The sequence below is a fragment of the Hemitrygon akajei genome, chromosome 4, assembly GCF_048418815.1.
Source record: "Hemitrygon akajei chromosome 4, sHemAka1.3, whole genome shotgun sequence".
Taxonomy (NCBI): domain Eukaryota; kingdom Metazoa; phylum Chordata; class Chondrichthyes; order Myliobatiformes; family Dasyatidae; genus Hemitrygon; species Hemitrygon akajei.
The window spans coordinates 176,941,595-176,968,384 of record NC_133127.1 but is presented as its reverse complement, the minus strand read 5'-3'; the positions used below and the strand labels follow the sequence as shown (position 1 = coordinate 176,968,384).

The following is a 26,790-nucleotide window of genomic DNA, read 5'->3' as shown; positions in this document are numbered from 1 at the left end:
TATCCGGTGCTCCCGCTGTATCCTCCTTATATTGGTGAGACCTAACGCAGACTGGGAGACGACTTCGCTTAGCACCTATGCTCCATCCACCAGAAAAAGCTGGATCTGCCAGTGGCCACCCATTTAAATTCTATTTCCCATTCCCATTCTGACACGTCAGTCCATGGCCTTCTCGACGGTCATGATGAGGTCACACTCAGGTTGGAGAAATAACACTTTATATTCCCTCTGGGCAGCCTCCAACCTGATGGCATAAACATTGATTTCTTGAACTTCTGGACTAACAGCCCACCAGCCTCTCCTCACCATTCCCCATCCCCTTTTCCTTTTCTCACCTTATCTCCTCGCCTGCCCATCGCCTCCCTCTGGAGCTCCTCCCCCTTTCCTTTCTTCCAGGGCCTCCTGTCCCCACCTATCAGATTTTCCCTTCTCCAGCCCTGTATCTTTTTCACCAATCAACTTCCCAGCTACTTACTTCATCCCTCCCCCTCCCGGTATCAACTATCACCTTGTGTTTCTCTCTCTTCCCCCCCCCCCCCCCCCATCTTTTAAATCTACTTCTTCATCTTTTTTTTCTCCAGTCCTGCCAAAGGGATTCGGCCTGAAATGTCAACTGTACTCTTTTCCTAGATGCTGCCTGGCCTGCTGAGTTCCTCCAGCATTTTACGTGTGTTGCTCGGATTTCCAGCATCTGCAGATTCTCTCTTGTTTGTAACCATTGTGTATCTGTCTACGTCAGGGTGCCACGGACCCCTTGTTTAATGGTATTGGTCCATGGCATAAGAAAGGTTGGGAACTCCTGCTCTCGATAAAGGGCTATTAGGGATGAGAAATAAGTGTTGGCTTTACTAGCAATGCCCACATTCCATAATTGAATTTTAATGCATGTCTGCATAATACCATTTCCAACTAATTCGAAGAAATTCATGTGATTCTAAAAAAGTTGATAAAACACAGTATAAACAAGCCTCTGTTTACTAAAGAGAGAGCAAAGCCAATACATTACAAAACACACAGTTTAGTGCTGGAGGAACTCAGCAGGTCAGGCAGCATCTATGGAAGGGAATAAACAATCAATATTTTAGACTGAGACCCTTCATCAGGACTGGAAAAGACTATAAGACATAGGAGCAGAATTAGGCCATTCAGCCCATTGAGTCTGCTCTGCCATTTAATCATGGCTGATTTATTACTATCCCTCTCAAGATCAAGATAGGTTAATATCATTTCCAGTACACAAGTGTAAAGGAAAATGAAATAATTGTTATATTGGACCTGATGCAGCATTTAAAAAACAAACTAAGATAAAGAACATAATAATAAAAAACACAAAAAAATTAATATATAAAATAGCTTATATACGGGGGGGGGGGGGGGGTGATTGATAAGTTTGTGGCCTAAGGTAGAAGGAGTCAATTTTAGTAAACCTAGCACATTTATTTTTCATCATAGTCCCCTCCTACATTTACACACCTAGTCCAGCAGTCTAAGCGGTCAAGATCATACGGATCTGGGACCTCCAGAAAGTGTCTGCAGCAGGGTGATTGATAATTTCATGGCCTAAGGTAGAAGGAGATGAGTTATACAGCTCTCATTACATGCACATGCAGGTCAACCCTTTGAGTGATCATGCAGAAAGTTTGAAGTTAATAACTCATCTCCTTCTACCTTAGGCCACAAACTTATCAATCACCCCTGATGAGCTATTAACTTCAAATTTTCTGCATAATCACTCAAAGAGTTGACCTGCATGTGCATGTAACGAGAGCTGTATAACTCATCTCCTTCCACCTTAGGCCACAAACTTATCAATCACCCATGTGGACACTTTCTGGAGGTCCAAGATCCGTATGCTCCATGACCGCTGGACCAAGTGTGTAAATATAGGAGGGTACTATGTTGAAAAATAAATGTGGCAGGTTTTCTAAAATTGACCCCTTCTACCTTGGGCCACGAATTTATCAATCACCCCTCGTACATGGATTGATTGTAGATACATAAAGCCCCTGCCTTCTCCCTGTAACTTTTGACATCCTTACAGATCAAGGACCTGTCAAAAGAAGGGGGAAGAAGCCAGTACGTACATTGCTTTATGATTTAAAGCTTGTGTAGGTGCCATGACCTTTCCATAGTAAAAGACATTTTAACAACAAGAGTGCAGATTAATCCTCAGAATAGAAAAGAGGAGTGACACACAAATAACACTGTGCAAACAACAAACAGAAACTAGGTTAAGTAACTGCTTAAACGAATTAAGGCAAAAATATTTCAAAACAAACAACAAACTAGAGGGTAACCATAAATGATCGGACACAAACAATACACAGAGGGTGCTATACATACGGAAATTAACTCGTGTCAGTGAGTCTGCTGTTGGCTTACGTTGATGATGCGTCAGCAACGAGACTGATACTCTCCACGTGACGGGAGGTATTGCAGAACTTTAGGCTAAGCCATTCCCTGTGCTGAAAAGCCATGGTGGAGCACACCAAGGCCAGGACCGCGAGGGTCACAGGGGAAACGTTGATGGTTGAGGGCCCAATATGAACCTGATTTTTAGGGATTTTGGAATCTGACTGGAGTGAAACCGAGACATGGGCCCTGGAGGAGGGGGCGAAGTGAGGTGAAAGGTTACCTGGAGTGGAGAGTAACTTTGGGACAGGAGCACGGGGTGGGATGCAGGTTGTGAACTGGGTGGCTAAGGTTTGGAGCCTGGGCTGCAGTCAGAGGGGCCGAGTAGAGAGGTGATGGAAAGAACACACCCAGAAATCTGGTGGCTGGTGCCTGGAGTGAGGAGGATTTTGCTGTAGATCAGAACCTGTTTGTGGGAGTAACTAAGGCATCTACTCTCAGAACAATGTGATATAATTCTCCAGGAATGACATCATCCCATGTGAGAATGATGTAATCCCAGTATCCTTTGTGACTCATTACTCGTTTTGCAAAACATGTCCTACCAACTTTAAAATCTGACTCCTTACAATTGTATAATGGAATTTCTCTCATTCTTCTTCTAGTCAAAACGTGTCACCTTACATATTTTCTCCTTACAAGTTTATCTGCCATGTGACTGCCTCTAGTACTAGCCTATGCCTTTCCTGGAGGTAATTACTATCTTTCACAGTTCACTGCTCTTCCAAGTTTCACATTCTTTGTGAAATCGTGCCATATGTCCCAATGACCAAGTTCTTCAAAAGCTGAAGTGATCATACCAACATAGATATTAGGGACAGCAGCAGGCCACTCAGCCCCTCGAACCCATTCGGTCATTTAATAAGATCACTGCTGATTTGCCAGTAACTGCAATTCCACATCCCTAACTCCCCATCCCTGCGTCCCTTTGAAAAAGACTATTTCAAAGACTCATGAGGGAGAAAAATCATCACTTCATCCCTATTTAAATGGACAAAGCTTTAAATCAGAGGTTGGTTCCCAAACATTTTTCTGCCATGGAGCAATACAATTAAGCAGGGAGTCCATACACCCCAGGCTGGGAACCCCTGTTTTGAATGAACAACATAATGATGCCTGGCCTAGATTCTCCCACAAAAAAAGGGATATGGAAAAGCTGGAAAAATGGGCTGAAAAATGGCAGATGGAATTTAATGCAGACAAGCGTGAAGCGTTGCACTTTTGCAGAAGAAACCAAAGTTGGGCTTATCCAGAGAATGCCAGGGCATTGAGGAGTGTGGTGAACAAAGGGATCTGGGAATACAAATCTGTAATTCTTTCACCCATCACCTTGTGTTTCTCCCCCACCCCTCCAACTTCTTATCTGACTCCTCATCATTTCTTCTCCAGTCCTGACAAAGGGTCTTGGCCCGAAACATCAATGGTACTCTTTCCATAGATGCTGCCTGGCCTACGGAGTTCCTCCAGCATTTTGTGTGTGTTGCCATAATTCTTGAAAGTGGTGTCACAGGTAGATATTGGATTTCATTAACCAGAGCACTGAGTACAGGAGTCGTGATGTTATACTGAAACTGTATAAGACAGGTAGGTAGATAGGTAGATACACAGATACTTTATTGATCCCAAAGGAAATTACCATATCACAGTGTACATTGGTAAGACTGAAATTGGAGTATTATGTACAGTACTGTTCACCTACCTACAGAAAAGATATCAATAAGCATGAAAGAGTGCAGAGAAAATTTACAAGAATGTTGTTGGGACTTGATGACTTGAGATATTGGGAAAGCTTAAATAGATTAGGACTTTATTCCCTGGAGCACAGGAGAATGAGGGAGGCCTTATAGAGATATGCAAAATTCTGAGTGATATAAATAAAGAAATTACATGCAGATTTTTTCCACTGAGGTTGGGTGAGGTAAGAACTAGAGGTCATACGTTTTGGGATGAAAACTGAAATACTTAAGGGAAACATGAGGGGGAGCTTCTTCACTCGGAGGGTGGCGAGAAGGTGGAATGAGCTGCCAGCAAAGGTGGTGAATGCAGGTTCAATTGCAACATTTAAGAGAAGTTTGGATGGGTAAATGGATGAGAGGGGTATGGATGGCTATGGTCTGGGTGCAGGTAGATGGGGCTGGGCAGAAAAACATGTCGGCACAGACTGGAGGGGCAGAAGGGCCTGTTTCTGTGCTGCAGTGCTCTATGACTCTCTGACTCTAAAACATCTTCTTGGCATTCATGCTATTTGAATCCTTTGAGATTGTAAATGCTGTATAGTCAGTCAGTATAGACAAGTCGGCCCACAGGGCCTGCTCCCATGCCTTATTACTCTATGACTCTATGTTTCAATGAGGCCCCTCTTACTCTTCTAAATTGCAGTAAGTACAAACCCTAGCCTGCCCAACCTTCATGTCTGTTCCAGGCAATAGTCTCTGAACTGCTTCCAATGCACTTATGTCCTTCCTTAAATAAGGACATCAGAACTGTACACAATGCTTAAAATGGAGTCACACCAGTGATCCGTGTATTTTTGTATTGTCTATCTAACTAACTGTTTATTTATTTATTATTCCTTTTTCATTTTCTATTTTTACTTTTTATTATAAATTTTAGTTGTCTTTATATCTTGCATTGTATTGCTGCCACTAAGTAACAATTTTCACTAAGTATACCAGTGATAATAAAATCTGATTCCGGTAGTATAACCTCCCTATTTTTGTGTTCAATTCCCTTCATAATAAATAACTGTTCTGTTGTGTTCCTAATTACCTGCCGTAACCGTTTTTCATGAATCATGCACTGGGACACGCAAATCCCTCTGCTTCTCAGAGCTAGTGAGCCCAGTAGTGAAACTTAGAAAAAAAATAATTACTGTTTACAAATAAAGTCTTCTTGGGCTTCCTGCCAGGTACAGATGTCGATCATACCTGACATGTCAATGACATACTCATCCATCTTGTCCATGACTAGACATGTCCAGGCATCACCTCTGATAAAGATGGCAGAGTTTGTCATCAAAACATCGGTTACAATTGATACCCGTACCCTGTTGGAAGCCCGAGAAGAGTTTATTGTCATATATGCTGGGAAAGCACCAGATCCTTTTTTAAAAATTACTGTTAAACTTTCTTTAGACCCCGCTGATATTACTCTTCGGCCACTTTCAGATCTTTATATACTTTCTTGTTTTGACATCACAGAGGTGAAGAATTATGCCAAGTCATATATCTAGCATAACTTCTCAGATTACTGATGATAATAAAGATGTTTTCTGCAGATAAATCATCTTGCTGAACTTGTTAAGTTTACAGGGCTCGTTTCTGGGAAATATGAGATGACCTGCTGCTGACATAGCAGGCTTCCACTGTCATAAGTTTTGTAGGATTTCTAAAACAAAGAGGCTGTAAATAGAGGGGAAAATACAAGGTCTTCTGACAAATTTTAAAAACGCTAAGAAGAAATAGTTCAAGAATCCAGAGATAATAGTACGAATAGCGTAAATTTAAAAAAACCTTTTAAGTCCCCAAAATCAAAATCTTGCATATGAAGTGAAAAATATGCTGGAAATATTCAGCGAAATCAGTGGAGAGTGAACCAGAGTAAATATTTCAAGTCGATGTTCCTTCCATCTGAAATTGCAGTTTGCTTCTCTCTCCATGGATTTGTGAAACATTCACAGCAGGTTTAGTTTCATTCCGGTATTAATTCATTTCTCTCTGTTCCATTGATTTCTATTTTTCCCACAGCTATATTAATTGAAAAGTCTGTACAGCTTTGAGATGCTATTAAACTTTGGGTTCTGCATGAGTGGAACCAGCTACATTTCTTGCTAAGAACTGAAGCCCCTGCTGGCAGATACAGTTCATATTTCAGTTGCTGCCCCTTCTGTATCTTAGACCATAAGACAGTGGAGCAGAATTAGGCCATTCGGCCCATCAATTCTGCTCCACTATTTCACCATGTCTGACTTATTATCCCTCTCAACCCCATTCTCCTGCCTTCTCTATGTAATCTTTGATGCCCTGATTAATCAAGAACCTATCAATTGGCACGTTAAATCTATCCAATGACTTGGCCTCCACAGCCGTCTGGTCCTATACTCTCCCACTATAGGAAATATCCTCTCCGCATCCACTCGATCTAAGTTTTTCAATATTTGATAGGTTTCTAAATAAATAAATAAATTGATCAATAGATACATAAATAAATTCTTCTAAACTCCAGTGAGTACAGGCCCAGAACCGCCAAAAGCTCCTCACATATTAACTCTTTTGTTCCTGGAATCATTCTCGTGAACCTCCTCCAGACCGTCTCCAATGTCAGCACATCCTTCCTTAGATAAGCAGCCAAAATGAGCACACACAACTCCAGGTGTGGTCTAACCAATGCTTTACCAAGCCTCAGAATTACATTCTTGCTTTTACATCTTTGCTGCCTGGTGCCAGGCAAATAACTTCTTCCTCGATGTGAACAAGATGAAAGAGGTGGTTATCGACATCAGAAGAACTCACGCCACTCATACCATCGGCAGACAGCAGTGGAAGCTGCAGTTTCAAACTCCTGGGAGTGCATATCACACACAGCCACTCATGGTTCCAGAACACATCAGGAAAAGTCACTAATGCCTCTGCTTTTTGAGGAGGCTGAAGACAGCTCGACTTGGCTGTACGCCCATACTCACGTCATTCCACAGATGCGCAGTGTAGAGCATCCTATCAAGCAGCACCACGGCTTGGTACGGAAACTGTACTGCAGTGGACAGGAAGGTTCTACCACTGTAGGTTTTCACAAATAAAACGAAGGGAGGCATTTTATGCTTAATGAAACCCCTAGCACGTTTTATTGAACTCCCAACCTAAACACAAAAGTGCACTAAAAATCCTTGCATAACAAAGTCATCGCATCAGACCAGCCTCTTAAAGTGAAACCCCACCTTAAGGTCGGTGGTTGTGAATTATGTACATTTCTCCCAGTTGCGTTACCCTACATAGACACTCACCCAAAATTCACTAAAACTGGCATTATGAGTCTGTCTGGAGCTCGGATGAGTTGCCCGGCTCGGGTTGTGTGTTCCATGGGTGGAGGAACTGCAGGTGCCTCAGGCTTGTCCACAGATGTGTTGCCACACTCATGGTCATGTTGTGATGGCAGGGGCATGGTAATGGAATACTCCAAATCTTGGTGGGCTAGTTTAAGGCAATCTACTGAAATGTGTTCAGGCTTATCCCTCTTATTTATGATAAAAGACTTTTCTCCCCGTTCCAGAATCCAGACCGAGCCATTGTAAGTGGGCCTAAGGGGACGTTGGTGTCCATCGTGGCAGACAAAAACAGACAAGGCAGAACGTAGATGAACAGGAACCAATGTGGGAGGTAGGAATAGGTGAAAAGGAATTGAATGTACAGAGGAGGCTGACCAGTTGTCAGGAGTAAAATCACCTGCCACGTAATGGCTGCCCATATGCCAGCTCAGTCATGGACAACCGCAGGTCCTCTGTTGGAGCTATTCTGAGTCCCAGAAGGACCCAAGGGAGCTAATCATGCCAACACCCATTAATCAGGGAAGTGCTCAGAGCAGCCTTTAAGGAGCTGTTAAACCATTTGGCTAGGCCATTGGATTGCAGGTGATACACCGTGGTGTGATGTAGCCTAGCGTCAAGGCTTTGAGCCATCTCAGCCCAGAGGTCTGAAACAAATTGGGTGCAGCAGTCAAAGGAAATTTCAGATGGGGCGCCAAACTGAGCAACCCAGGTGCTGATGAGTGGCTAAACCATGTCTGCGGTCACTGTCCATGCTAGGAAAGACCTCTGGCCACATGGTGGTACAGTCCACCATGATGAGGTGTGTGAAGCCATGGGAGTGGGGAAGAGGATCAACAAGGCCCACATTGGCATGGTCAAACCATCACTCAGAGACCTCAAAAGCTGCCAATGTCTCCTGAAAATGATAGCTAATTTTTGTCCACTGGCACTCCACACGATCTGAAATCCAGTCATGCATGTCCTTTCTGAGGCGGTGCCAAACAAACTCCAGTGCAACCAGTTCCTGTGAGGCCTTCTGGCCCGGATGCAAGAGGTCATGTATAGAGCCAAGACAGTTCACCTCCAGTTTGCGGGCACGATGGGGCAAGAGCAACCAGTTGAGACATCGCACAGGAGAGAAACCCCAGCTGCCCTGAACTTGATGTCAGCAAACCACAAGCCTGGGACTGCTGTTCAGTAAGCCTGGATCTCTGACATTTGCCTTCCTTACCACCGACTTAGTCTGCAAGTTAACCATTAGGGAATCCCACATGAGGACTCCCTGTCCCTTTGCACTTCTGACATCTAAATTTGCTCCCCATTTAGAAAATATTCAACTCCTTTAATCTTTCTAACAAAGTGTATTTTCCTTCCACTTGTCACATACAGAAGATTTATTTGTTTATAATTGTCACATGTATAAGATACAGTAAAAAGCTTTTGTTTGTGTACCCTCCAGTACACTGAGGAATAAAAAGAAAAACAGAAGGCAGTATATAGAATTTGTTGCAGAGAAAGTGCAAGTTACATAGGCAAATAAAAACAGCTGTAGATGAGTGTGTCCCCATAGAATCATTCTGAATCTTCCCCAACCAGAAGCCCTGGATGAACCATGAGATCTACAATCTGCTAAGGACCAGATCAAAGTCTGGTGACCAAGGAAGTTACAAGAGGTCCAGGTACAATCTCTGGAAAGCCATCTCATGGACGAAGTGGGAATTCTGGGCTAAGCTTGAATTAACAAAGGTTGCTCGATAGTTTAACACAATTGTGGCAAGGCTTGAATACTACCACCTCTTATAAAGTAAAATCAAACAACACAGTCGATAACAGGGCTTTGCTCCATGCCTTCTATCCTTGCTTTGACCATCAAAACATGGAGGAACCATCATGTACTTCCACAGGCCCCAATGATTTCAGTCTCTTCAGGAGGGTGAACTCATGAGAAATGTACAACCAGATAGGGTATCTGGCCGAGTACTAAAGGCCTGTGCTGGTCAACTGGCAGGAGTGTTCACTGAGATCTTTAACCTTCAACTTTGGCAGTCTGAGTTACACACCTGCTTCAAGCAGGCCTCAATTATGCCAGTGCCTAAGAAGAACGTGGTAACCTGCCTCAGTGAATATCTTCCAGTAGCACTTAGATCCACCGTGATGAAGTGCTATGAGAGGCTGGTGATTTAACATATCAACTCCTGTGTGAAAAGTGACTTGGCTCCACTCCTATTTGCCTACTGGCACAACAGGTCCACAAGTAACTGCCATCTCATTGGCTCTTCACTCAACCCTGAAACATCAGGGCAGCAAAGATGCATGCATCAGGAGGCTCTTTATCAACTACAGCTCGGCATTCAATACCATCATCCCCTCAAACAAATCCATAAGCTTCAAGACCTTGGCCTCAATAATTTCCTGTGCAACTGGATCCTCAGTTCCTTCACTTGCAGACTCCACTCAGGTTGGATTGACAACATCTCCTCCACACAAGCTCCATCAGCACCAGTGCACCGCGACATTGTGTGCTTAGCTCCCTGCTCTAAGCACAATACCAATGCCATTTTCAAGTCTGCCGATGACACCACTATCACAGGCTGAATCAAAGGTGGTGACGAATCAGCATATAGGAAGGAGATTGAAAATCTGGCTGAGCGGTGCCACAACAACAACCTTTCACTCAATCTCAACAAGAACAAGCAGCTGATTATTGACCTCAGGAGGAGAAAACGAGATGTCCATGAGCCAGCCTTTATCAGAGGATCAGAGGTGGAGAGGGTCAGCAACTTTAAATTCCTGGATGCTATCATTTTGGAGGACCTGTCCTGGGCCCAGCACATAAATGCAATTTTGAAGGAAGCACGATAGCACCTCTATTTCCTTAAGATTTGAAGAAGATTCAACGTGATATCTAAAACTTTGACATACTTTTATAGATGTGTGGTGGAGAGTATATTGACTGGCTGCATCATGGCCTTGAATGGAAATACCAGTACCTTTGAATGGAAAATCCTACAAAAAGTAGTGGATACGGCCCAGTGCGTCTCCACCATTGAGCACATCTACACAGAGATTTGGCATGAGAAAGCAGCATCCATCATCAGGAATTCCACCATGAAGAAGGTACAGAAGCCTCAGGACTCACACTGCCAAGTTCAGGTATAGTTATTACCCCACAACCATCAGTCTCTTGAACCAAGTGGGATAACTTCACTCAACTCCACTTGTTCCATTACTGAAATGTTACCACAACCTAAGGATTCACTTTCAAGGTCTCCTCATCTCATGTCCTCAATATTTATTTCTTATTTATCTATTATTATTATTATTTCTTTCTTTTTGTATTTGCACAGTTAGTTGTCTTTTGCACATTGGTTGAACACCCAAGTTGATGTGATCTTTCATTGATTCTATTATGATTATTATTCCATTAAGAATTTATTGAGTATGCCCACAAGAAAATGAATCTCTGGGTTGTATATGGTGACATAAATGTACTTTGATAATAAACTTACTTTGAACTTACAGTGGAAGACGACAAAAAAGTCAATTGGGATATCAGGATTTTGTCTTTTAGCATATGAGAGGACCATTCACGAGCCTAGTAACGACAGGTTGGAAGCTGTCCTTATCCATTCTATCTCATGGTGAACAGAATCCGCTCTGTGATTCCAGGAGGAGAAGTCTGGCCAGCGGGGAGAGACATTAAGGAGAAACTTCTCGTGACATTCCCTGTGACAGGCAGCAGGGTACCTCTATGTAACTGCCTCATTTGGATTTGTCTCCTTCCTTGAAGACAGTCAAGACTGAACATCTTGGAAATTCTCTGAAATTATTTTCTGTTCCTTGGTGAGGAATAAGAGATCAAAAATTTGAACTGATAAAATCTCACCATCGTATTTCAGAATTTCAGTGGGAGTTTTTATGTCTGTTGCGGAATAATTGTGACTTGAGCTGTTATCTGGCCTTACAATCTCTTGTCAGCTTGGGGAGTGCTAAGGTGCTGGTGTATACTGTGCTATGAGTAGAGACAAAGGCACCCACGTCAAACAGAATCTCAGCTGAGAAGATCTTCAAAGTTCTGCTTCAAGCAGATGCTAATCTTTCCCCCGTTCTCTCGGCTGATGTCACCTGACAGATCTAAAGATTCCACTCACTTCATGTTTATCAGTTGGTTGTTGGTTCTCTTGCCCTCTTTTAGTTGTCTTCTCTTTATACATGAATTTACTGTGCCTTTTAAAACTCAATAACAAAGACTTCAATTTTCACTGAATTTATCACATGACCTAATTGCAAGCAGTTTAAATTCATGTCCCGTAATTTCCCTTGAAATTTTCCATTCTCTATTTAGAGATACAGTGTGGTAACAAGCTCTCCTAGCCCAACAAGCCCACGCCACCCAGTTACACCCATGTGAACAATTAACCCTCTGATCTGTACATCTTGGGAATATGGGAGGAAACCCACATGGTCATGGGGAGAATGTGCAGTACTGTGCAAAAATCTAAGGCACATATATATCCAGTAGCCTAAGATTTTTGCACAGCTCTATATTTATCAATGTGGAGTGGAGAACAAGTTTGTAAATCTGACGGGAGCAAAGGATGGTGGGAATGGCAAAGGTGTAGCACCACGAGAGGGGCATGGGACAGGTGGCAGAGAAGGAGTGCCAGGGGCAGGGACTGAGAGACCAGGAAAGATAATTTGATTCCAAACAATTGGTTTATTGATCATTACAGAATGTATCTCTAGGTCTTCCCACTCCATTCCTCTTTTCCCAACCATGATTCCCTTCTCCCTGCCCCCTTCCCACTCTCAATCTGCAATGGAAACCAATCAGGATCAGGTTTATCATCACTGACAAATATCATGAAATACTTATTTTTTTTGCAGTAGCAGTGCAGTGCCATACTTAAAATTACTACATTACCGTGCAAAAATCTTAGACACTGATTATATATATGTACTTATAACTTTTACACAGTACTGTACAAACTCTTCACGGAAAGTCGCAGCAATTGAACGTAAGTAGCTGGCGCTGTAGCACACTACACAAATCACTATGATGCCGTGCTGACCCAAAGCACTGGAGAAGATTGCAAACAGCACAACTTCCAGAGTTGTGACCACAAAAACTACCTAGTCTTTTACTTCTGTGTGGAAAATCCCAGATTTGATGTCAGTCTTATCTGAAATGTGGCAAGCAGAGACCATCTCATTGTTGTCACAACTTGAGCACTAACAGACAGCTGCATCGTGTTCAATTAATCAAGTGGACATCTTACCTCAAAAGTCTTGTATGACAAAGGTGAATTCTTGAACTCACAATCTACCTCATGGTGGTCCTAGCATCTTCAACTACCTCCACTACTGTAACTTGGCCGTAACTAACTGCAACACCACACTCGGTAGATGGTTACAGGAATGGTCTTCTGCTGCTGTAGCCATCGACTTCGAGGTTTGACGTGCTATGCATTCAGAGATGCTCTTCTAAACAATATCGTAATGTGCAGTTATTTGAGTTATTGTCACCTTCTTGTCAGCTTGAATCAGTCTGCCCTCTCTCCTCTTGCCTCTCTCATTAACAAGGTGAACTGCTACTCACTGAATGTTTTGGTTTCTCGTACCATTCTCTGAAATCTCCAGAGACAATTGTGTGCGCAAATCCCAGATCAGCAGTGTCTGAGACACTCAAACCACCCAGCCTGGGAACAGCAATCATTCCAAGTTCAAAGTCACCTGGATCACGTTTCTTCCCCATTTTGATGTTTGGTCTGAACAACAACTGAACCTTCAAACACAGGGCCAAATTAGCAGCACTGTTTTAACAAGTCCGTTAATAAGTTTGGATAAAATTGATAGGTCTACTATTTTGGTTCAACTGCTTTAATATTTCACCCAGTGTGCACTGCAAGGGTCAAAGTCAAAAACATTAGGTTTAAAGGCCTCTCACATGCTCCACCTCATTTTTATTTTGTTTTACTTTGAACCATCTAGAAAACTCACATATTATCAAAACCACTAACTCTGGACCTTGGAATTCCACAGAGGGGGCCCCAGTGAGCCCACCAGCCTTTACAGCCATTTAATAAAATCATAGTTGATTTGTGATTTAACTCCATATGACTCATCACTGTCTCAATATCACTTGATCTTTGACTGACAAAATTATTCATCTCAGATTAAAAATCTACATTTGATGGAGTCTTTGCTGCTGTTTGTGGAAGAGAATTTCTTTTTGTTTGGCTTTGCACTGTCTAGAAAACTCACATATTGCTAAAACCATTAACTCTGTTTATTACCACAGGGGAGGGCCCCGTGGGCCCACAACCTTATAGGCATTGTTGCTGCCACATGATTGGCTGATTAAATATTTGCATTAACAAACATCCTCTCCATATCCACCCTCTCGAGACCTTTCAATATTCTATAGGTTTCAATGAGAGCCCCCCTCATTCTTCTGAATTCCAGTGAGTTAAGGCCCAGAACAATCAGACACTCCTCATATGATAAGCCTTTCAATCCTGGAATCATTTTTGTGAACCTGCTTTTTAATTAACACATCAGTTTGATGATTGGCCCATAATTTGCGATCAACAACAATAAAACTGTGCTTTCCATTCTGAGTTGACTAAATTCCAGAAAGGGACATTCTAAGATAGCACAGATCTTTTCAATGTTTTTATTTTCCACTGGTAATAACTAATGGTGGAGCTTATTAGGGGTGATAGGCAGACCACCTCCTTATGGCCATTCACAGAAATGGATGCAGATCGTTGGAACAGGTTCAATTCAACATGACACATCCGTGATTCATGCGTAAGGTAATTTTCAGTAGAAACCTACGGTATATTGATCTATAACACACCCCAAACTCATTAAAATGAGAAGTCTATAACCTTAATGGGAATTTAGCAATGAGGTCCAAGGGAAAAATTAATCTTCCTGAGGGTGAAATGGGCTGCTTCATTGCCATGGTACCATAGCAGTTAGCACAACGCTAAATCAGTTTGAGGTGTTCTCCAGTTCAGAATTCAATATCTGCACCATTTGTAAGGAGTCTGTAATTTACCCCGTGAACCATTAGGGTTTCCTCCAGGTGCTCCAGTTTCCTCCCACATTCCAAGGACATACCAGTTAGTAAGTTAATTGGTCATTGTAAGTTGTCCTGTGATTAGTCTAAGGTTGAATAGGGGGTTGCTTAGCAGTGTGGTTTGTTGGGCCTGAAGGACCTATTCTGTGCGGTATCTCTCGATAATAGATGCATAGCTATATACATAAATAAATAAAGGTAAGCTGGAATCAATAGAAGAAAAAGATTGACTGGTGTAATGGCATCACTAGCTCAGTTTTCCACGTGCATTTATCAAACACAGGGCCAAATTAGCAGCACTGTTTTAACAAGTTGGTTAATAAGTTTGGATAAAATTGATAGGTCTACTACTTTGGTTCAACTGTTTTAATATTTCACCCAGTGTGCACTGCCAGGGTCACAGTCAAAAACATCAGGTTTAAAGGTCTCTCACATGCTCTACCTCATTTTTATTTTGTTTTACTTCGTACCGTCTAGAAACTCACGTATTGTTAAAACCACTAACTCTGTTTATTACCTTGGAATTCCACAGAGGGGGCCTCACTGAGCCCACAAGCCTTTTCAAACATTTAATAAAATCATAGTTGATTTGTGATTTAACTCCATATGACTCATCACTGTCCCAATATCACTTGACCTTTGACTGACAAAATTATTCATCTCAGATTAAAAATCTACAATTGATGGAGTCTTTGCTGCTGTTTGTGGAAGAGAATTCAAAACTTCAACCCACTATGCATAGAATCACTTCCTATTTTAACTTCCAAAATAGTTGGTTCAGAATGTCTGACCACATCACCTCATTGTGGAATTCCCTACCAGTTGGTGAAGTTTTCATCTGTCCCAACAGCTTCTCTTAATAACTTGAAATTAAATTCCAGCAAATGCAACTTGAGTTGTATAATCGCTCTTTTTAAAAGCTAACTCCTTGAGTTCAGGTGTCAATCTATTCTGCTTCCAAGACTAGAACTTATTTCCTAAACTGTGGTGCAGAAGTACTGAGCCCTGTAATTCAAACAGAGTCATAGAATAATATGCATGACAGCAGGCCCAACTTATCCCTGCCAAACATGGTGTCCACAAATCTAGTTCTATTTGCTCATGTTTGGCCCATATCCCTCTAATCCCCTCCAGTCCATGGACTTTACTGCTAATTTTAATGATACAGCATGGTAACAGGCCCCTTTGGCTCAACAAGCCGCCGCCGCCCTATTACACCTAAATGACCAATTACTAACCCGTACACCTTTGGAAAGTGGGAGGAAACCCGAGCTCCGAGAGGAAACCACATTGACATTGGGAGAACGCACACTTACCCAAATGTCTGTATTGTACCTGCCTCGACCACTTTCTCTGGCAGCTCATTTCACTTAGCATGCAGAAGATGTCCCTCAGGTCCCTTTTAAATCTTTCCCCTCTCACCTTAAACCTGTGCCCTCTAATTCCCAATTCCCTTTCCCTGAGAAAAGGACCGTGCACATTCACTCTATTTACGTCTCTTATTATCTTGTACACCTCTATAAGGTCAGTCCTTGTTCATGTATGGTCCAATGAATAAAGTCCAAGCCTGCCCAAGCTCTCCCCATACTTCGAGTTCCGGCAACATTCTTGTAAATGCTTTCCAACTTACTGACATTTTTTTGATAACTACTGAAACCGCAGTGCATTATGTATCCACTACTCTCCATAAATACAAATTGTAAAGGACTGAAAAAGTCCACTCTGCCCGTATGCCCATGACTGTACTCTGAAATCATTACCAATGTCTACCCGTGCTGCACTTTCTCAGCACCTGCTGGACCTTATTCTGCATTGTATAAATGCTTTACCTTGTACTACCTCAATGCACTCGGTAATGATGTGGACTGTGTGGACAGTGTGCAAGACAAGCTTTTCACTGTACCTCAGTACATGGGACAATAATAAGGCAACACACACAAAATGCTGGAGGAACTCAGCAGGACAGGCAGCATCTATTGAAAGGGATAAACAGTCGACGTTTCGGTCCGAGACCCTTCATCAGAACTCCTGTATGTGACAATAATAAATTAGTTCCAATTCCAATTCATCCTGTTTTCCTCTGGTGTACATACAGTTTCTTCACCATTCAAAATGTTATCTAAAATTGTGTGCTTCCACTGGCCAGCCTATCAGAAAGGGCATCCTGGATCACAGAGTTCACAGGATTAGAATTAGATTGTTTTTCCATGTCTCTTCTCTTCTGATTCATTTATCTACATCTTGTAGTAAGTTTCACTTTAATAATCTTATCCAAACCCTCATTAATATTGAAGAAGAAGAAGAAGAAGAATAGCCTTTAACTCAGCAGTGGAGTTATCAGGGCACCGTCATGATGGTGTTTCCGTAGCAAGCTATTCTTGTTTTTATGAGGCTGAGTTGCTAGCTCGACACTCAACCCGACTTGGATTCGAACTCGGGAGCCTTCGCTCCGGAGTCCTCCATCAAATCTCTCAACTGTCTCTGCTCCAAGGAGAACAATCCCAGATTCTCTCATGTCTTAAATCACTCAGCTCATCTTGGACCTCTCCTCAAAGCCATCATATCCTTTGTAAAATCTGCTTTTATGTGGAAAATAAATTTGAATTTGCACTATTATAATATTTAAGGATGTCCCTTTTGATCTATGCCACTTCAAGATCTGTAGTTTGTAATCTATTTTATATAGTGCTTTTACTTATATTGTTCACAATATAAGTTAACAAATTTCACGATGTGTGCCAGTGATATTAAACCTGATTCCAATAGTGTATGGGAATGTGGTCTATTGTTCTAGCAATCTTTAGCTGATGCCATCAATTGTCAAAGGTTAGAGGCCATAAGAAACATAATAAATGGGAATTTCAGTAGTAAAGTAGAAAAGGTTATCAATGCAGGATCTCAATAAAAGAGCAAAATCGATACTCAGCTTCCCAATGCAATCCTCCTCTGTGTTAAGCAACATTTTGAACCCATTAGTCACATGGCTGGCAACCTGTAGTTGGGTTGTGTATCTGGAGATGCTATAGCAAGAATACTGGCATTTGGTATCATCCGCCGAGATTCAAGCTACTTTATGTACATCAAAGCTTACCATGAAGTGTGTTGTTTAACAGCCAGCAGACCTGAGGGTGTGCTGGGGGCAGCCCACAAGCATTGCCACACATTCCGGTGCCAACATAACAATGCCCACAATGTTTGGCAGAACAACAGAATGCAACAAACAACAAGAGCAAAAACAAGTCCTGTTCCTCCCTGCCACCCATGCTCATACATGGTCCTTTAACCATAAAAGAGGCCTCCAGCCTCCAACGGACTTGGATCTGCAGACACCCGGCTCCATCCACAACTAACCCTCTGTGACTAACTCCAGTCTCTTCTAATTCTGACTGGTCATGTCAACAGTGCTGCTCTTTAAATGGTCACGCATTGAGCAAGGCAGTTGGGCAATCAGCCAGAATTGGTAGGCGGTATCTAAGGGGGCAGTCAATGGGAATAAGATGGATGAGGGTAGGTTTAGTGTAAAAGTAGCACTTGATATTGGTCTAAACTTGATGGGCCAGAGGGCCTGTTTCTGTTCAGTATGATGGTAGAAAAACACTCATTTTGGTTGAATAAGTGAATCTTTCCTCACCTAATAAGGTTGATTTTTCTAATCAGTGCCACTTGCTCCTGGAGAACCATGCAAAGAACGTGACAACAAAGGCGAAACAGGCTCCCGGACATTGGGGCGAAGTCTAAAACAATAGTGATGCATCGCTCCTGAATTACGCCAAAGAGTTGGCGGCTCCCACTGTTTAACCACTCCAGTCGCTGTTGGTAGAACTTGATTGCCTTGGTAAGAGACTCAATGAATTGCTGAAGCTGTTCTTGATTGGCTGTTATCTGCAAAGGAGAATATAAGGACATAAGAAATGGAAGCTCTGGAACCTTTTCCCCTGTTTATTAAAATCGAGGTTCATTGAGGTTAAGAGGAGCAGGCATAATTTCAAGGTGGTTGGAGGAACATATAAGGGGAGGAACATCAGAAAAAGGGATTTTATACAAAATGTGGTGGTTGCTTAGTAGGGTGGCAGAGTAGTGTAGTGGTTAGTACAGACAATTCGGGTTCATATGAAGCCTCTGTCTGTAAGGAGTTTATACATTCTCCCTGTATGTTTCCTCTGGGTCCTCCACAATCCAAAGACATACCAGTTGGTAGGTTAATTGGACATTGTAAATTAGGCTAGGATTAAGTCGGGGGAATCACAGCTTGAAGGGCCAGAAGGGCCTATCCCACTCTGCATCTCAATAAATCAATCTCAAACCAGCAATCCCATTTTCCCAGCTGACCAAAATATCTCTTTGTTCCCCTGTCATGCATCTGTCTATGATAAGAGGCATAGATTGAGTGGATAGCCAGAGACTTTTCCCCAGAATAAAAATGGCTCGTATCAGGGGGCATAATTTTAAGGTGTTTGAAGGAATGTATGGTGGGGGGAAATGTCAGAGGTAAGTATTTTTGAAAGGGAGTGGTGGGTGAGTGGAATGCACTGCCAGGCAGATACATTTAGGGCATTTAAGAAACTCTTAGATGAGCACATGGACAATAGTAAAAAACCAAAAGATCATAAGAATAGGAGCAGAATTAGACCATTCAGTCCATCGAATCTCTCAATCCTATTCTGCTGCCTTCTCTCTGTAACCTTTGACACTTGACTAATCGAGAACCTATCAACCTTCACCTTAAATATACTCAATGACTTGACGTCCACAGCCATCTGTGCAATGTACTTCACAGATTCACCATCCTCTGGCTAAGGAATTTCCTCCTCATCTCTGTTCCAAATGGATGTCCCTCTAGTCTGAGGGTAGTCTGGTCCTAGACTCTCCCACTATAGGAAACACCCTCCCTACATCCATTCTATCCAGACATTTCAATATTGGATAGGTTTCAGTAAAGACCCCACCCATTCTTCTAAACTCCAGTGAGTACAGGGCCATCAAACACTCCTCATACATTAACGCTTTTGTTCCCAGAATCATTCTCCTGAACCTCCTCTGGACCATCTCCAATGCCAGCACATCTTTTCTTAGATAAGGGGCCCAAAATTGCTCACAATAACTCCAAGAGCTGTCTGAGCAATACCTCATAAAGCCTCAGCATTACCTCCTAGCTCTTATATTCTAATCCCCTCGAAATAAGTGCTAATATTGCATTTGCCTTCCTTAACACAGACTTAACCTGCAAGTTAACCTTCAGGGAATCCTGCACAAGGACTCACGTGTCCCTTTGCACCTCTAATTTTTGAATTTTCTCCCCATTTAGAAAATAGTCTGCACCTTTATTCCTTCTGCCAAAGTGCATGAAGATTCACTTCTAAACTTCTGCCACTTCTTTGCCCATCCTCCCAATCTGTCTAAGTCCTTCTACAGACTCCCTGCTTCCTCAGCTCTACTTGCCCTTCCACTAGACTTTGTAAAAACAACAAACTTGGCCAATAAGTCATCAATTTCATCATCCAACTCATTGGTTTGAGCTGCGGCCATTGGAGAGGCAGCTGGGCCCGATGTTCTCAGAGATGTTATCGAAATACTGAGATTTATAGATTGGATAGTAGTTCATATTGACTTCTTTCAGATTTCTGTTTTTTCTCATGTTCTCAACCATTCTTTCTTGTTGTGGATTGGCGGGCAATTGTTTGGGTAATCTGTTAGCTTTTGTGTGAGGGAGGGGTTGGGGTGTTTGGGGTTTTGAGTTTTTGTTTCTTATTCTTTTCTGTGGCGGGGGATTAATGTCTTTCTTTCAATTACTTATGTAGTTCTCTGTATTTTATGGCTACCTGGAGAAGACAGATCTCAGAATTGTATTCTGCTTACATACTCTGATAATAAAATGAGGCTTTGAACCTTTGAAGCTTTGACCATGAACAGCAGTCCCAACTGATCCCTGTAGAACACCACTAGTCACTGGTAGCCAACCTGAAAAAGACCCTTTATTCCCACTCTTTGCCTCCTCCTGCCAGTCAACCAATCTTCCATCCATTCCAGTACTTTTCCTGTAATGCCATGGGCTCTTATCTTGTTAAGCAGTCTCATGTGTGGCACCTTATCAAAGGACCTGTGAAAATCCAAGTAAGCAGCATCCACTGACTCACCTTTGTCTATCTTTCCTGTTTTTTCCCCAAAGGAAATCAACATATTTGTCAGGCAAGAACTCCCCTTAAGGAAACTATGCAAAGTTAGGCATACAAAAAAGCTGGATGAACTCAGCAGGTCGGGCAGCATCCGTTGAAAGAAGCAGTCAACGTTTCGGGTCCAAACCCTTCGTCAGGACTAAAGAAGGAGGGAGCAGGGGCCCTATAAAGAAGGTGGGGGGAGGGTGGAAAACCAATCAGAGGAAAGATCAAGGGGTGGGGGAGGGGAAGCAGGGAGGTGATAGGCAGGAGAGGTGAAGAAGGAATCTAAGGGGAAAGCACTATGGGTAGTAGAAGAGGGCAGAGTCATGAGAGGTGATAGGCAGCTAGAAGAGGATACAAAGTAGAGGTGGTTTGGGAGAAGGGAGAGGGAGGGAATTACCGGAAGTTGGAGAATTCAATGTTCATACCAAGGGGCTGGAGACTACCCAGACGGTATATGAGATGTTGTTCCTCCAACCAAAGTTTGGCCTCATCATGGCAGTAGAGGAGGCCACGTATGGACATGCAGTGCACTTTTTGCAAACTTAGGCTTATTTTATCATGTGTCTCAAGGTACCTCAAAACCTCTTTAATAATGGACTCCAGCATCCTTCCAAACACTGAAGTTAAGCTAACTAGCCTATAGTTTCCTTTCATCTGCCTCCATCCCTTCTTAAAGAGTGGAGTGACGTTTGCAATTTTCTGGTCCTTCAGAACCATTCCATAGTCTAGTGTTTCTTGAAAGATCATTACTAATGCCTCCACAATATTTTCACCCACCTCTTTCAAAACCCTGGGGTGTAATCCATCTGGTCCAGGTGATTCACCTACCTTCAGACCTGTCATACTCCCAAGCACCTTCCCCTTAGTAATAGCAACACCATTCACTCTGCTCCTCGACAGTCTCGAATTTCCGGCACATTGCTAGTGCCTTCCATGCGGAAGACTGACACAAAATACTTACTAAATTCCTCTGCCACTTCCTGGTCCCCCATTACTACCTCACCTGCATCATTTTCCAGTGGCCTGATATCCACTCTCACCTCTCTTTTATTCTTTATGTATTTGAAAAAAATAGTTTTGGTGTCCCCTTTTATATTATTGACTAGCTTACCTTCATATTCCATCCTTAATATACAGATATGTACTGTAAAATGGAGGGCTGTGTGGGAGGGAAGGGTTAGATTGATCTTAGAATAGGTTAAAAGGCCGGCACAACATTGTTGGCCAGAGGCCTGAACTGTGCTGTACTGTTCTATGTTCTCCATTCCAAGTGATCTCTGGTGCCTCACAAGTTTAGCAAGGTTGCAGCCAGTCATGTTCAGGGATTCTCAAAGGCTGCAAACCAGCAAGTGAAAAGCACAACTTCTAGTAATCTTAAATATTGTTATTTTACAGACCACGAAATAAAGACTGGAACACGCAAGCAAAATTACAGGAGGATCAAAACATTGAAAGTAGCTGTAAAATAAACAAAACTGTCTGAAGTTTAATATGATCTGACATAAATGTCCAGGAAATTACAAACCACACATTTAAAAAGAATTTCAGACCAGGGAGGCTACTAAGATGCAAATATAACTTGGAACTCAATTAAATAACATAAATAACATAATTAACATCTCATGTAACAGAAAATAATACTTTTAGAATATCTTGAAATTATTTACTTGTGCAGGAACAAGGAATTACTAGCAGTTTAACTGTGCTTGTAAATTCTCCAGAAGCTGTTGTCAGTTTCACAGTTATTTGGTGCCCAACACTAATAACTTTGCTGTGCTTGTAACCATAAAATTTTGGCCCATGCCAACATAGTTCAAGTACAAAACCAGCACTGCTACTCTGGAGACGGTGTGTGGAAGAAAGAGAAAATAACTGATGTATATTCCTAAATACAAGGGATTCTCCAGATGCTGGACATCGAGAGTAACACACATAAAATGCTGGAGGAACTCAGCAGGTCGGGCAGCATCTATAGAAATGAATAAACAGTTGACGTTTCAGGCCAAGACCCTTAATCAGGAATGGAAGGGAAAGAGGAAGAAGACAGAATAAGAAGGTGGGGGTGGAGGGGAGAAGTACAAGGAGGAAGGTGATAGGTGGGCGGGTGACGGCGGGAATGAACTGAGAAGCTGGGAGATGATAGATAGAGAAGGTAAAGGACTGAAAAGGGGGGAATATGACAGGTAAGGAGTGCGGACAGTGGGAGAAAGAGAAGGAAGAGAGAGCCAGAGGGAGATGATGGGCAGAGGGGGAGAAGAGAAGATACAAGAAGGGAGCCAGAATGGGAAATGGATAAAGAAAGAAGAGGAAGAAATCATGGCAAATTAGAGGAAACTATGCTCAAATAAGAGAATTCATAAGAACATAAGAAATAGGAGCAGGAATAGGCCATCTGGCCCATGAAGCCTGCCCCGCCATTCAATAAGATCACGGCTGATCTGTCCGTAAACTCAGCTCATTTTCACCTGCCTTTTCCCCATAACTCTTAATTCCCTTACTATGAAAAAATCTGTCTAACTGTATATCAAATATATTTAGTGAAGAAGCTTCAACTCCTTTCCTAGGCAGAGAATTCCACAGATTCACCACTCTCTGGGAAAAAGTTTCTCCTCATCTCCTTCCTAAATCTTCTCCCCTGAATCTTGAGGCATTGTCCTCTAGTTCTATTCTCACCTACCAATGGAAACAACTTTCCTACTTCTATCTTATCTATCCCTTTCAAAATTTTGTATGTTTCAATAAGATCCTCTCTCATTCTTCTGAATTCCAGAGAGTATAGTCCCAGGCAACTCAATCTCTCCTCATAAGTTAACCCCCTCATTCCTGGAATCAACCTGGCGAACCTCCTCTGCACTGCTTCCAAAGCCAGTATATCCTTCCTCAAGTAAGGAGACCAGAACTGCACACAGTACTCCAAGTGCAGCCTCACCAGTACCCAGTATAGTTGCAGCATGACCTCCCAGATCTTGAATTCAATCCCTCTAGCAATGAAGGCCAACATTCCATTTGCCTTCTTAATAACCTGTTGTACCTGCAAGCCAACTTTTTGCGATTCATGAACAAGCACTCCCAAGTCCCTCTGCACAACAGCATGCTGTAATCGTTCACCATTTAAATAATAATCTGCTCTTCTATTATTCTTCCAAAGTGGATGATATCACATTTACCAACATTGTATTCCATCTGCCAGACCTTGGCCCACTCACTTCACCTATCAATATCCCTCTGCAGACTTTCCACATCCTCTGTACAATTTGCTTTTCCACTCAGTTTAGTGTCATCAGCAAATTTTGCTACGCTACACTCAGTCCCCTCTTCCAAATCATCAATGTAAATGGTAAACAGCTGCGGGCCCAGCACCCCACTCACTACCAACTGCTAACTGGAGAAACACCCATTTATACCAACTCTCTGCCTCTATTGGTTAATCCACTATCCACTATCCATGCCAATACACTTCCTCAAATTCCATGCATCCGTATCTTATTTATGAGTCTCTTGTGTGGCACCTTATCGAACACCTTCTGGAGATCCAAGTATACGACATCCACCTGCTCCCCTCTATCCACTGCACTCATTATGTCCTCAAAGAACTCCAGTAAGTTTGTCAAACAAGCCCTGCCTTTTCTGAATCCAAATTAATCAATCAAATTAATACCAAAATAACAGAAAGACCTTGACAGATGGGAAGGATCAGACAACTTTAAAAAGTAGAATGATATTTCCACATCAACTATCAATATGGAAAGCTCCCATACAAGAGGAGCTCTCAGCAGCAGGATCCACAAATAGACTTGAGGAGAGAAGGTCACATCTGTTTTCAACATTGTCCTTCCCTCTTGACCCATTATCATATGACCCAATTGCTTTGAATGCAAAATTCTCTTTTACAATCACTGAGAGTTTGAGTGTAGACCATTATATGTGGTAGTCACCAAGATATTACAGCTTTTTATCCATGTTGTCCTTGTAAGTGGGACAGTTCTGCCGCCAATGAATTCAGCTGTTGGTTTACACAGCAAGTTGTTCTGTTTCCACACAACTCCTGTGAGTGTGTTCAAACCTGAACTTCTGTGCTGTCATCCAGACTTTGCAAATTCTCCCAGGAACAAATTAGGACTGTGCTGGGTGCTTCCATTTACGTTTTCATTATTTGCACAATTTGACTTCTTTAGCAGACTGGATGATTGCCAGTCTTTGTTATTTATCATTATTTTTTTAATAAATTCTACTGTATTTCTTTATTTTCCCAAAAATACGTTCAAGAAAATGAAACTCAGGATTGTATATGGTGACATATACGTTCTTCGATAATGAATTTACTTTGAACATTTGAACTTTAGTCAACGGTTTCCATCAATACATCCAGCACCTGCACATAAAATGAGCTTATTCCCTTTTTGTCTACCTCTTGCAAGAAGATTTGTACACCAAAGGGGGATCTGATATTTTTGAATCCAATATAATAATTATCCTTTTATCTCTGCTAATTTAATTTTCAGGATAATTCGCACTCTTTTCCAGAGTTCAAAAGTTCAAAGTAAATTTAATATCAAAGTACGTACATGTCACCATATACTACCTTAAGATTAATTTTCTCGCAGACATTCATAGTAAAACAAAGAAATAGAATCAATGCTCAAAGATCTTGGTTTGCCACAAACCCCATTCCAGGAGCCAACTCAAGCTCCTTTAGTTTGACAGGATGGCAAAAGAGATGTCAGCTGGAAGAAGGTGAAGAGAAGGTCAAAGAGAAAGTCGAAGAGTTGCACTTCATTTACAACCAATGTTAAATAAGCAGAGGAATCCATTTTTAGGGGCTACAAGAACAAGTTGAAGTGGGAGTGGAAATCAGAGATAAAAAAAAGTTAGAGTAATAGAAATGCTTAGCAACATCTGAAGAGAAAAACAGACAGACGGATGGATAAGATAGTCCAGATGTCGTCACACCATCTAGAATTGTCAAGCATTTCTATCCATTGCCATCTCTGACTATAGAGCATTGAGTTGAAATAATCTTTGCTTCTCTTCAGTTCTTTTTGCTAATTTCTCTACTTACTTATCATTCAGAATAATAAAGTTACAGTAGAAAAAAAGCTTATTGACAGGTAACTCATATACTTACATTGTAAATTCTGCCATCTTTTCTCAAGTACTGCTGAAACAATCCTTCACCATAACATGAAGACACAGACTTTTGCAACCTGCAGTCAAAATCTGTGACACAAATTTATATGTTTATCAAGAGAAAATCATATTTGTGTGGAACTATTTTAATATTTCAAACAGGTTACTAGCACAGACATTAAGTGGCATAATGTTGGTGCTCCTGTCTCACAGTTCCAATTACTGAGTTCAGCCCTGACCTCTGCCACTGTCTGTGTGGGATTTGCATTGTGGATTCACCAGGGCGCTTTGTTTTCATCCCACATCCCAAAACCAGGTTAATTAGTTTCTTCAGACTGTGCTTGAGTGTCAGTGAGTGGCAAAAGAATCAGAGGAAACTTGATAGGCACTTGAGAGTGATTCAAAGACAAGGAAATATTTGGGGAATACGATTTATGCATACATATGATGAGAAGGGGTTGAGTATGATCCGGGATCAGCCATGATGGAATGATGAAGCAAACTCGATCAGCTGAATGGCCTAATTCTGCTTCTATGTTCAATGGTCTTGCGGTATTAGCAGCTGGAGAGAACTCTGTCGGCTAAATGGTTTTAGGTCACAAGAAGATATGAACAAACGAGAGCTCTTGGTCATGGAAGAATACCTAATCCACTAAGGCACTCTAAAGCAGGATTAAATACCAGGCTGCTTTCTGGGACAAGAAAGGAGGTTGCTAGGACCTTGAAGGAGATACATAAATCAGTACCAAATATTTGAAATACAGAATAAAAAGTTAATCAGACTAAATGAGCTGAATGGTCTGTTTCTGACATGCAGTGCTCTAGGACTCTGTGATATAAGAGGTGTTGGATAGTGCCAGACTCAAGAGGTTGAGTTATGGAGTCTGGTTGAGTAAGTTGCAACTTTATTTATCAGCCATTGGAGAGTAAGGAGTGAGCTTACAGAGATGTTTAAAATCAAGAGGACATGGAGAGGGTGTCTGTGC

The 26,790-nt window shown here is 42.0% G+C and overlaps 1 protein-coding gene across 1 annotated transcript in view; it reads right to left on the bottom strand.

Annotated features, from left to right (window-relative positions):
• Window positions 1-26,790, bottom strand: part of LOC140726039 (von Willebrand factor A domain-containing protein 3B-like) — a 185,189-nt gene that overhangs the window by 148,568 nt on the left and 9,831 nt on the right. The window contains exons 3-4 of the mRNA XM_073041933.1: window positions 25,803-25,894; window positions 18,151-18,401 (exon numbers count right to left, since the gene is read on the bottom strand). Of these exons, the coding sequence (XP_072898034.1) occupies window positions 18,151-18,401; window positions 25,803-25,894 (343 nt within the window). The remainder of the gene's footprint in view (window positions 1-18,150; window positions 18,402-25,802; window positions 25,895-26,790) is intronic.